Consider the following 12,217-nt stretch of genomic DNA (forward strand, 5'->3'; position numbering starts at 1 on the left):
AACTCACTATGACTCGTATTCAACAGATCTTGTTTCAGAATTGGGTGTATTTTCCTACAGTGGTTTACAAAGCAAAAAGGACTTTCAATATTTTCTGCTTCGTTCCCTTAAGAAAGACAGTACTCACTTTCCAAACCCCAATTACAGCAATTACAGTAAGGAGTGGGGTGAATTCACACCCCTTCTGCACAGATTACTGGGTGTGTAGCTGCCTGCAGATCTTTGCACTTTTTAAAGGAGTGGGTTTACAAGCCAAGCATGTGGAAGTGTCTAATATAGAGGCTTAAACCCAGGGTATGGAGAAGAAACCTGCAAGTGCTTTGCATCACTTCTGCAGAGCACAGACTTTCAGCTTTAATGACACCCGTTATTAAACTGTACGGAATCTCACCTGCTCTCATTAAAGTCTCACATACAGCTCCTGCTGACAGACGCAGCCATCCTGCCATCCAAGTTGAGGCTTTGGTCGCTAAATGCATGAAATGTGTGATTTCCTTTCTGGCAACCAAAAGCATTCACTGCACCAGAGCTCCATCCCTGCCTGTATTCTTGTAGAATCAGAGGTTACTTTAATTTGCACCCTGTGCATTTTCCTTGCCATTTTCATACATGTGTGCTTTTAGAATTGAATCCTTTCGAAGACCGATAAAAACACCCCTTTTGTTTTAAAACGCCACTTCTTTACCCCAAAGGTCGTAGGTGTACAGAGCATGTCACCCAGCTATGTGGTTGAAGCCGATACCTCGTTTCCTGCCTTCCTTTAAGAAATGGTCTGATGATCCTTGGATCAATGAACTACAAATTACCAAATGGGCCAGATGAGCTAAATAATAAATAGCCTCAAGACGTTTGAAACCTTTCTTATATTCGTAAGACAAATAATTCTGCAAGCAAAGAAGCAAACACAATGGTAACAGCTTGCAAATCCTTATAAATATGCACATGCCAGCACACGCACCGATACGAGCTTATCAGTTAACGGAGAACTACAGTGCAATTTTTATATTTTGGGGTTAGAAAGAATGAGCTTTCATGAGTGCATTTTTAAAATAAAAACAAAATGGAAAAAGATTGTAGTAACCCCAACTTGCATAAAAATAGACTACATTCCCAGGTATGTGCAGCGCCATATTCTGTGATTCAGAAAGAGGCAGCAAACCTTCCAGTGACGTGAAGCAGCCCTATTACACTGTAAACAAGCAAGCTTGTGAATCCATCCTTTTTAATCATATACAATTTCGCAGTTAATCCAATAGAACTGCTTTAAACTTTTAGACAGTTTTGCTGACAAATACAGTGCCTTGCGAAAGTATTCGGCCCCCTTGAACTTTTCAACCTTTTGCCACATTTCAGGCTTCAAACATAAAGATATACATTTTTTATTTTATGTGAAGAATCACCAACAAGTGGGACACAATTGTGAAGTGGAATGAAATCTATTGGATTTTTGAAACTTTTTTAACTAATAAAAAAATGAAAAGTGGGGCGTGCAAAATTATTCGGCCCCCTTGCGTTAATACTTTGTAGAGCCACCTTTTGCTGCGATTACAGCTGCAAGTCGCTTGGGGTATGTCTCTATCAGTTTTGCACATCGAGAGACTGAAATTCTTGCCCATTCTTCCTTGCAAAACAGCTCGAGCTCAGTGAGGTTGGATGGAGAGCGTTTGTGAACAGCAGTTTTCAGTTCTTTCCACAGATTCTCGATTGGATTCAGGTCTGGACTTTGACTTGGCCATTCAAACACCTGGATACGTTTATTTGTGAACCATTCCTTTGTAGATTTTGCTGTATGTTTGGGATCATTGTCTTGTTGGAAGATAAATCTCCGTCCCAGTTTCAGGTCTTTTGCAGACTCCAACAGGTTTTCATCCAGAATGGTCCTGTATTTGGCTGCATCCATCTTCCCCTCAATTTTAACCATCTTCCCTGTCCCTGCTGAAGAAAAGCAGGCCCAAACCATGATGCTGGCACCACCATGTTTGACAGTGGGGATGGTGTGTTGAGGGTGATGAGCTGTGTTGCTTTTACGCCAAACATATCGTTTTGCATTGTGGCCAAAAAGTTCAATTTTGGTTTCATCTGACCAGAGCACCTTCTTCCACATGTTTGGGGTGTCTCCCAGGTGGCTTGTGGCAAACTTTAGACGAGACTTTTTATGGATATCTTTGAGAAATGGCTTTCTTCTTGCCACTCTTCCATAAAGGCCAGATTTGTGCAGTGTAAGACTGATTGTTGTCCTATGGACAGACTCTCCCACCTCAGCAGTAGTTCTCTGCAGTTCATCCAGAGTGATCATGGGCCTCTTGGCTGCATGTCTGATCAGTCTTCTCCTTGTCTGAGCTGAAAGTTTAGAGGGACGGCCAGGTCTTGGTAGATTTGCAGTGGTCTGATACTCCTTCCATTTCAAGATGATCGCTTGCACAGTGCTCCTTGGGATGTTTGAAGCTTGGGAAATCTTTTTGTATCCAAATCCGGCTTTAAACTTCTCCACAACAGTATTACGGACCTGCCTGGTGTGTTCCTTGGTCTTCATGATGCTCTCTGCGCTTTCAACAGAACCTTGAGACTATCACAGAGCAGGTGCATTTATACAGAGACTTGATTACACACAGGTGGATTCTATTTATCACCATCAGTCATTTAGGACAACATTGGATCATTCAGAGATCCTCGCTGAACTTCTGGAGTGAGTTTGCTGCACTGAAAGTAAAGGGGCCGAATAATTTTGCACGCCCCACTTTTCATTTTTTTATTAGTTAAAAAAGTTTCAAAAATCCAATAGATTTCGTTCCACTTCACAATTGTGTCCCACTTGTTGGTGATTCTTCACATAAAATAAAAAATGTATATCTTTATGTTTGAAGCCTGAAATGTGGCAAAAGGTTGAAAAGTTCAAGGGGGCCGAATACTTTCGCAAGGCACTGTATTACATGTAGATCACATTGGAACATTTCTGCGGTGAAATATCTGCTGCATAACCTGTACTTATTTGCTCATATATCACATTGCATTAGTTATTACAGTGACTAGAGAGCAGGAACGGCCAGGTCACAATTCATGCAAACTTGAATACGAATTTCCGACAACTGGGTGACTTATAGTACCTTCACAAAGTTTAATCATTTTTGCTTAGTTCAAAATTTTGGAAATATTTCTATAACATCAATGCATTTATCTTGTTACAGAGATTGAATTAAGAAATTGGGACTTCAGTTTTCCTTTAAGTAGAACTATCCTGGGTGAAAACTGCTCCACAATCCCTAATCCCTGAGGAACGATCTAGGAATTTAAGAAAACAGACAGGAGGCTGGTCAACCTCCTGTCTGTTTGACCTGGTCATTTGGTAGCTAATTTAGAAAGCTGGAAGTTTTTGTTTTTAATCTTACTGCTGGCCTGCTGTATCCTCTCACTGCCACCTTCCATAGCGTTGGAATAGCTCATCAAATCCAGGAAACAATTGTTCTTAAAACCCGATATTATCACTATTGCATGGGATCATTAATAAAACCTAATTTAGCTAAGGTAAGGTCATGTCATGTCATTTTCCAAACCACTTTATACCATACAGCGTCGTGAGAAGCCGGAGCCTACACGGGAAGCAACGAACGCAAGGCAGGGTACAACCTGGATGTGGCACCAGTCCATCGGCAAATTTAGCTAAGGTGTAATGCTTAAATTATCATTTCAGTTTAAGTGAGACCTTAATGGACATATTATAATTAACTAACAAACACTACACAGGTTTTGGAACGTCTTGTTGTAAAAATATAGAGTACACCAGAAATTATAAAGAATGAATTGACCAAGTTAATCTGGTGTTGGTCTATTGTGGAAGCAAAGCTCTCTACAATAAGAGATTATATGGTTTGGCAGACAATGGGATTCGCTTCACAGGAATACAGTCTATGTCTAAGTGGCTTTCAGTTCCTTCTTTCACTTCCAAGATCCAGGAGTGAAAACTAAAAGATTGGTATCAGGTTGTGCCCAATGTGCCTCAATTCATACAGGCAATCAGTTCTGATTCAAGGAGCAGCGTCTCTCCCTGACATCAGTACAGAGAGGCTCTGCTCAACACTGAACAGGGTGACTTAAGCTAAACCAGCCACAGTAACACAGACCTGAACCAGCAATATTAAGACTGTAAAATCAGGGGATCCTAACTCAAGACCAGGAACTATATTTTGACTATATTTTGTTAGAGCCGAGTTCTTATTCACATTTCATTGACTTGTAATTTGTGATAAAGAAATTGTAATTTATTGGAACAAGTAATACGTTTATACTTACACACCTGAAGAAGGCTCCACGTACGAAACGTTGTGTTCTCTTTCTTCTTTTTTTCCAGCATGGAATAAACCTATTACTTGTTCCTTTGCAGCCTACGCATGCTGACGTAGCTACCCACTTGTAATTTATTGGTCCTTCACCAAGTTTTGAGGTTTTTGAAATCCCTTCATTCACCTCTCGCTGTTAAATTGACATTAAGAGCTATGAAGAGCTGCTGCTTCAGAAATGAGAGAGCAAACTCTCAAATGCACATCGAGAAGAGTCTTGAGAAGCTGTGTGCTAAAGCAGTTGGAAACAATAAGGAGGGCATCTTTGAAACTAAGGAATGGGTGCTGAAACAGTTTAAAACAGCTGATTCAAAGGGGAAATACAGTCCGGATAAAAAAATCTCAATGACAAAAGAAATTAGTTAACGGTATAGTACAAGACCGTGAATTTTGTGTAGTTGCCATGATTTCGCAGACTGCCGGTCTAGCCAAAGACAAGAGCGAGAGTTCACTCACATTGCGATAGAACATGACCCTTCCTGCTCGCTAGTCCCTGTAAGCAAAAGGGAAATCTTGGTCTTCAAACAACCTTAATCCTTTTTTGGCTTTTGCAACTCATGTATATTTTTTAAATGATGCCTCACTGCCTAGCATATGTCTGTGAAGACCTGTGGTCAAAACTGAGGATCAGATCAGAAAGTCAAACTCTTTAGTTGTCCATGGGATATTCAATTAGCCATGAGATGGGTAATAAACATGGTCAGTGATGTTGGAATCATCAGCTAATTTCTCACAAGATTCAGTGCGATGTACGAGCTGCAGAAATGTTTAAATGTGATCCGCATGCAGAGGTAAGAAGAAAGTAGTATTTGTCAGCAAAACCATCTCAAAGTTGATATACTGAATTCAATTAATTTGCACTCATTCAGATCAGCAGTCTAGATAATGTATCTAAAATGTCTCCTTGTATGTGTCAGTTTCATAACAGTTTAGAAACTAATGAATACAGTAGGAATATTTGTTGTAAAGCATGTGTTTTATTGCAACACAATTTTTGTTGCTTTTGACTTTACATGATTATGAAGCCTGACCATTCATAATAAGGAAAATATTTTCATTTCAGATACTGAACCAAAACTTGTGCTCCTACCAGGTGCCATTTTTGCCCATATAAAGCGACCAATGAAAAGAGAACGCAATGAGAGGGTGACATCAGTGCTCGAGAGAAAAACAGAAAACAATCTTCACGATTTACATGATCATTTATATCGGAATTATGTTTAAGACCTAAGTTAAGATGTGCATTAAATATGGTTTTACTTTATGACTAAGAGCGAGATATCTATTGGATTAAAGATTCACAAGCCTGCTCGTTTACAATGTAAAAGGCCACTTCACGTCACTGGAAATTTTGTTGCCTCATTCTGATTCGTAGACAATAACGGCAATCTGGCGCAGCACATACCTGGAGTTTTCAGCCACTTTGTGATGTAGACTGGAGGTTGTACACATTACTGTGTACTTTGTACTTTCAATGTGATTTGCAATGCACTCAATGCCGATTCTTTAAAAACCCCAAAACGTAAAATAGCATTGCGGTTCCTCTTTAAGAGCTCAGCAAGAATCAAGTGTCCCCACACCGAGCTTGAAAGTCATCCCTACAGGGCTAAAACCTCTTTTTTTAGCCTTTCTGGGGAACAACCCTGAAAGGAGTCTATGCAGATATACTGTACCTGCAGCAAGGATTTTCAAGTTACAGCCAAGATGGACCAGTTCTGACTTTGAACTCAGAAGCCAAGATCAGAAGAAAGGTAACATGCAGGAAGAGACTGATGTCTCTCAGTAGCTACGGTGCCGAAAACATCACTCCTAACTCGCGTGTTGATTTATGACCATTTAAATCGCAGACCAGAAAGCAAAATTATGCAACCACTACACAGATTAAAAAAGAGAAAAAGAAAGAAAAACAGGCATTATACCACAGCCAGCTTATTTCCCAAACAACAGCAAAATTCATTCCAAGGTTAAGTGTAAGCACAGGCTTGCTACATACAAATGGGAACACATGCAAAAAAGATCCTTTTCCAGAGGGAAAATATCTTCTTTGTTGCCAAAGGAATTGAGAAGGCATGCCAGAAAAAGCAGACTGAGCATCCAGATTGTGGAGTACTAATTCAGACAAATAATGTAGCCCTATTCCATAAGTCTGTGCTTTTAATCAGAAATGGTTAAGCATTGTAGCTATTGAAGGAATAAAGACTTATTCATTCAGTGACCTGAAGTACTTTTCAACCTTCATACTCAGTCATACTATTTATTGTGGCTCAGAGCTCCAGCCCTCTAGGGAAAAAAAAAAACTTTCAAGTACATTTTGTATCAGTCTGCTTAAAAATCTGAAAACAGCTGCCTGAAAAACAAACCTAAGTATTGTTTTTCTCTGTCATCACCTTGTGAAACATTCCCACGCAAGTAAGGAAAAATCGTCAACAAATTTCCCTCCAGGGTAGCAAACATCTCATTATGTAATTAAAAGAAAACAGAAGACTGATTTTATATAAGGCCAGTCTAGTTTGAATGAAGATACTAACACCAAAAACAAGGCACTTACTAAACATCAATCAAACATTTTTGCATTAATCCACATGTAGATTTTCACCTATATGAAATGTTTAAATTAAATCAAGGGATCTAATTCTTGCTAGGTCTTACTAGTAACAATTGAGTCGATGATTCACAATATTCCAATTAGAATAATGTAACTGCGATCAAATTAGCAAGTGGGTTGTTTGTTTAGTTAATTTAAAGATTACTGTGCAAAGAACTGGGAAAAGCCTTCAACTCTCAGGGAAAAGAGTTTGTGTACCTGAACAAACTATTTACTTAATTGATCTATAACTCTCAATTGTGGCTTCTTTAAAAGATACTTTAAAACCTCTCAACTTAAAGTGACCTAAGACACCAAATAGGTTGGAATTCTTCAGGAACAGGGCTGAAGATTGTTGGGTTTACAGCAGCTTTTGGTTTTCATTCCAACCAAGATCTCACTGACTTAACCGATGCCATCACTGGTGTAAATACTGAAAAGTAATGTGATTCTTAGTGTCTGGCAGAAATGAACTGTTAATTCTGAGGGCCCTGGACTCTACAGGATAAGCTCTGGTCCTTAGCCAGGTGAATCATTTCTTGTTGTTTCTATTTTGGAATCCATTACACCCACCCTGATTTCTGTCACAGATTAATTTGGTTCTAAAAGCTAGAAATTAGGGGTCTCTGCTGAGATAATCAGCAGAGAGGGACATAAGCGCCCAGCAGACCAGAACAGAAACGGTCATCTTATTCCCAGAGGACTGGAGAAAGCAGCCTTGACCCAAAGAACAAAGGAAAACTTAAAAAAAAACGGGAAATGGCAAAATTCAGGAAGTGAATCACGGTATTGTGTACTCTGTAAGTGGTACTCTACCGCTTATTTTCCAACCTGTACGTTTTCCCCTCTTTCGCGGCGATGGTGACGGTGGACTGGTCCGTGCCGGAGGCCAGGATGGGGTACGGGACGACCAGCAGGGGGCCCGACGGGCTCTCGGCCTTGATCTTCTTCCGGCCGCGCTCCCCCTTGGGCGGCGGCCCCAGCAGGCCCGACAGGCCCCCGCTCTTGGCCGGCTCCATCCCCGGGCCGCTGGCCAGCCCCGAGCTGACGTTGGGAGAGGAGGCTCCGCCCAGGCGGCTCTGGCTGCTGGAGGTGGGGGTGGTGGGGGTGATGGCCTCCGAGGTGTTATTCTGGCTGCCCGTGCGGGACGACAGGGCCAGGCCTGCAGGGAAGAGAGTTGGGGGACAAAGACGGCGTCACGCCTCCAGGCCTCCAAATAAATAACACAACATCGTAACGGCTTTCCCTTGTGGGGAAGCTGCCCCTCGAGGCAATTTTACATGACTTTTCCCACAGAAGAAGGATGTCTTGGCTTACAGAAATAAAAGAAAGTTTACAACAAAATCAGGCCATTAACCCCTCAGGGTCATTTTCCTGTTTATAGTGTAGTTCACCCACTGTGTCAGGATGAATTTCCACCTCATGATATGGCAGATATCATGATATGTTTTCTAGCTTTGGTTGAGAATTTAATTGACCCTCACATTCTCAAGCTACAAGTGAAAAGTCACGAAGTCCCTTAAACACGATTATAAGCAATTATTCAATTCAAGGATGCTATCGAGATTACAGGACGCAAAATGTGATTAGAGTTTCACTACTTTGCTTATTTAAAAAAATCTGTCAATAATCCTTCTAAATAATATCTCAGATAGTACTTCCAACATACACTGTTAAAATGGTTAGATCAGCAGCTATTTTGGCTCTAAAACGTTTTACTGTGCACTTAAGTCATGTGCCCAGTATGTCAAGTAATGTTGGCTTATGCCAAATATTTTTGATTTAGTTGATATTGAATTTTGTAGATGTTTACTTAATTTAATTCATTGCATTCATACTTTTCTTTCCAAAAATCGACACACAACCATTTGCTTGGCTTCTGCTGTTCAATCATTCCGTCTCCCTGATCATTCATATCTTTGACCAATTTATACATTTAATCCCATGCATTTATGGCCAGCAGCCATTTCACTGTGCAACTCACAACTGGCAGCCCATTAAAGCTCAGCGGGTGTGAGCCTGGTCAGTACCTGGACGGGAGACCACCTTGCAAAAACTAAGGTTGCTGCTGGAAGAGGTGTTAATGGGGCCAGCAGGGGGTGCCAACCCTGTGGTCTTAGTGGGTCCAAATGCCCCAGTATAGTGACACTATACTGTAAAAAGGCGTCGTCCTTTGAATTGGTAAAACCAAGGTCCTGATACTCTGTGGTCATTAAAAATCCAAGGGCGTTTCTCAAAAAGACTAGGGGTGTAACCCCAGCGTCCTGGCCAAATTTCCACATTGGCCTATTATCAATCATGGCCTCCTAATACTCCCCATCTCTGAACTGGCTTCATTACTCTGCTCTCCTCCCCACTGAGAGCTGGTGTGTGGTGAGCGTTCTGGTGCACTATGGCTGCTGTCGCATCATCCAGGTGGATGCTGCACATTGGTGGTGGTGGAGGGGATCCCCATTACCTGTAAAGCGCTTCGAGTGGAGTGTCCAGAAAAGAGCTACTGTATATGTGTAAAGAATTATTATTATTTATATAGCACTCTTCATCCTAAAGGATCCCACAACACTTTACAAATAGGAGGGAATCAGCCCCACTTGAGTGACCTACAGCAGGCATTCTGTGCCATCAGTCACACTGCACAGCAGACCAGGCAGAGCAGAGCTACCTCATCGCCACCTGAAGCAAGGGGAGCTGGCAGGACTGAGCAATTTAACATCCCATGTAAGAAAGCAGTAGTATTTTCAAAACGGTAGTTTTCCTATAGTTAAAACCAAACTCATTACTGCAAACAAAAACTACTGCAACCGCTAAATAATTATCAATTGGATTAAACAGTACCGTACCATATTGGAAGGGAATAATTTTATTTTAGAAAACTGCATGGTCAGAATGTATGCTATTCCATTAAATAAAGGAAGGAAATTGACCAATTTGATACGCAGCAGTTACCACATTAAGATGGATTTGATCAGCAGCTATGTGGATTGATGTCAGTCCAGCTTTAGAAATATTTATATTTTATACAATACTCCAAGAGCAAAAATGAAATTTTACAAAACTCTTCGGTCACTCTTACTGTATTTATGATGCAATTTCTGTACTGTAATGTGAAATCTGCAAAGCTATTTTTATATTTTGAGGTTAGAAAAAATCAGCATTGATGAGCACATTTCAAACTACAGCAAAAAGTAAAAAGGTACAGAGTAACATTTCTGCGCTGGAATTTCAGCCGCACAACCTTATTCTCTGGTACATCGCATTACATGAGTCAAGACAGTGACTAGTGAGCAGGAAGATCTTCATTCGCACAAATGCTCGCTCTCACACTGGGGTTTGCGACAAAAAGGGAGACGATACAGTACTTTCACAATGTTCACGATTTTGTGCTAATTTCAGAATTGTAAATTGGCCTGAGACGTCAGGACTGCAGTTCCCCTTAATTTGTCCACATACGTCCTCAACAGGGCGGCGTGGTGGGGCAGTAGTTAGCATCACTGCCTCACAGCACTATTCCTGGGGTGCTGTCTGTGTGGAGTTCGTATGCTCTCCCAAAGACAGACTGGTAGGTTACATGGCTTCTGATAAATGACCCTGTGACTCTAAATTGGATGAACTGGTCAGAAAATGGTTGGATGTCTGTAATATTACATATTACACACAGATTAACATAAGGAATGGATTGAATGTGATTCAACTTAAAAAGCCTGATCAAAAAAGGCATTAAAGCTACAAACATTTTACAGGCAGGAGTCCATTTGAGCACTAACTGCTAATGTTAAACATTTTAAAGTGGGAAACCCAAACTAACAGTATAAGGCTTAAAGGGAAAGTGAGTAAACCATTAGGTTGGGTGGTTATATATATATAAAAAAACTCTTTCTCTGCTGTTATTTCTGTGAATCTACAACTGAAGACACAGCAGGGATTCCAACATTCCAGACTATCCGATCAAGGATAAAGAAGTACTAACCCGGAGTGCCTTACTGAGACAGCAGTAGGTTTTGAGAGGATTCCTGAGATTGGCCAGGGTGGCTCCTCTGGAGTTTGGAATCCGCTGTTTCTGAACCCCACCCACGCTGTGGGTGAAGAACAGCCTCCTGAATTTAGCTGCACTTTGTTACTTTTACTTTGAAATTACCTTTCCTGCTATCTGTGTTGACCCTGACATCGAGGTCTTTTCAAAGATTTTTAATTAATTCCCGGCAACCGATTTCTCAATTCCAATTTGTCAAGCTCTCAGAATACAGAAAGCTGCCAATGACGTCCCTGGTAAACTGCTAAGATCCGCGTTCTAGGATGTGCAGACTCAATATTTGTCAGCTCTCATCTCATCATGGATGCCCTTTGCTCTGGATTGTACAGTACAATACAGCTGTTCAATAAAATACAGGGGAGTTCCAAACTGCTCTGCCCCGACGCTCTGGAAAGCAGTACTGCACCATTAAGGTCAGAACACTAGGATTAAGAACAGCTTCTATCCTATGGCAGTGCGCATCCTTAACAGTTAACAGTGCAGTGCATCAGAACTCAATGCTGTTTCGCACTACATACGGACTTGGACAACCATGATTTGTATTCACTACCATATATTTAATGTTCTCTACCAGGTATTTATTGCTCACGTTTTATTGACTGTACATACTATCACTATTTGTTATATAGTGTTTTGTAATGTACTGTGCATGTCCTGAGAGAAGAGAGCGAATAAGAATTCCAATGTACACGTACATATGGCAATAAACTCCTCTACTCTACCGTCTCCTCTACTCTACTAGCTATAGATTCTTTCATTTAGTGGTGCAAGAAGCAAACGCACTTTCATAGGCTACTGCATTAAGCAGTTTCAGCCATACCTCCCTCGATTACAACGTAAGGCATTTCACTGCGTTTCCAATCGCTGGTAGTTTTTTAGTCTGTCCTTCGTAATTTGGTCAACAGAAACATGAATAATAAAAACAATCTACAATAAGTGGGACTACAATAAACAAAGAGTATCTATTAATAGGGTGAGCTGGGAATTGTGGAGGCTCAGAGTGGAAAACACTGACATAACAGATGGGAGGCATAAAGGAACTTCTTATGGTAGATAGCAAGTGACTGGAAGAAATTGATGCTCAGGGTCTACTTATCTACAAGGACTCATTTGAATTTACTGATATTCAATTCCCAGGTCTGTTTGATATCCTGCGCCATTGTTTTATGATTTTAGCAACTCCTGTTCTTTTTTTTTTGCCATTTCAAAATAACGAGAGCAGCAAACCTCTACAGCACGTAAAAGAGAGCAGCATGAAGAAGGCTCCAC

The 12,217-nt window shown here is 40.9% G+C and overlaps 1 protein-coding gene across 6 annotated transcripts in view; it reads right to left on the bottom strand.

Annotated features, from left to right (window-relative positions):
• The window catches only part of znf362a (zinc finger protein 362a), a 94,628-nt gene that overhangs the window by 23,988 nt on the left and 58,423 nt on the right, over nt 1-12,217 (bottom strand). For 4 of the 6 annotated variants that reach the window (XM_069183893.1, XM_069183891.1, XM_015336790.2 and 1 more), the window contains one exon: nt 7,735-8,080. In XM_069183893.1, coding sequence (XP_069039994.1) covers nt 7,735-8,080 — 346 coding nt within the window. The remainder of the gene's footprint in view (nt 1-7,734; nt 8,081-12,217) is intronic. The other 2 variants (XM_069183894.1, XM_069183892.1) reach the window with 1 other exon arrangement.

This window comes from Lepisosteus oculatus, chromosome 25 (assembly GCF_040954835.1).
Source record: "Lepisosteus oculatus isolate fLepOcu1 chromosome 25, fLepOcu1.hap2, whole genome shotgun sequence".
In the NCBI taxonomy this organism is placed as follows: domain Eukaryota; kingdom Metazoa; phylum Chordata; class Actinopteri; order Semionotiformes; family Lepisosteidae; genus Lepisosteus; species Lepisosteus oculatus.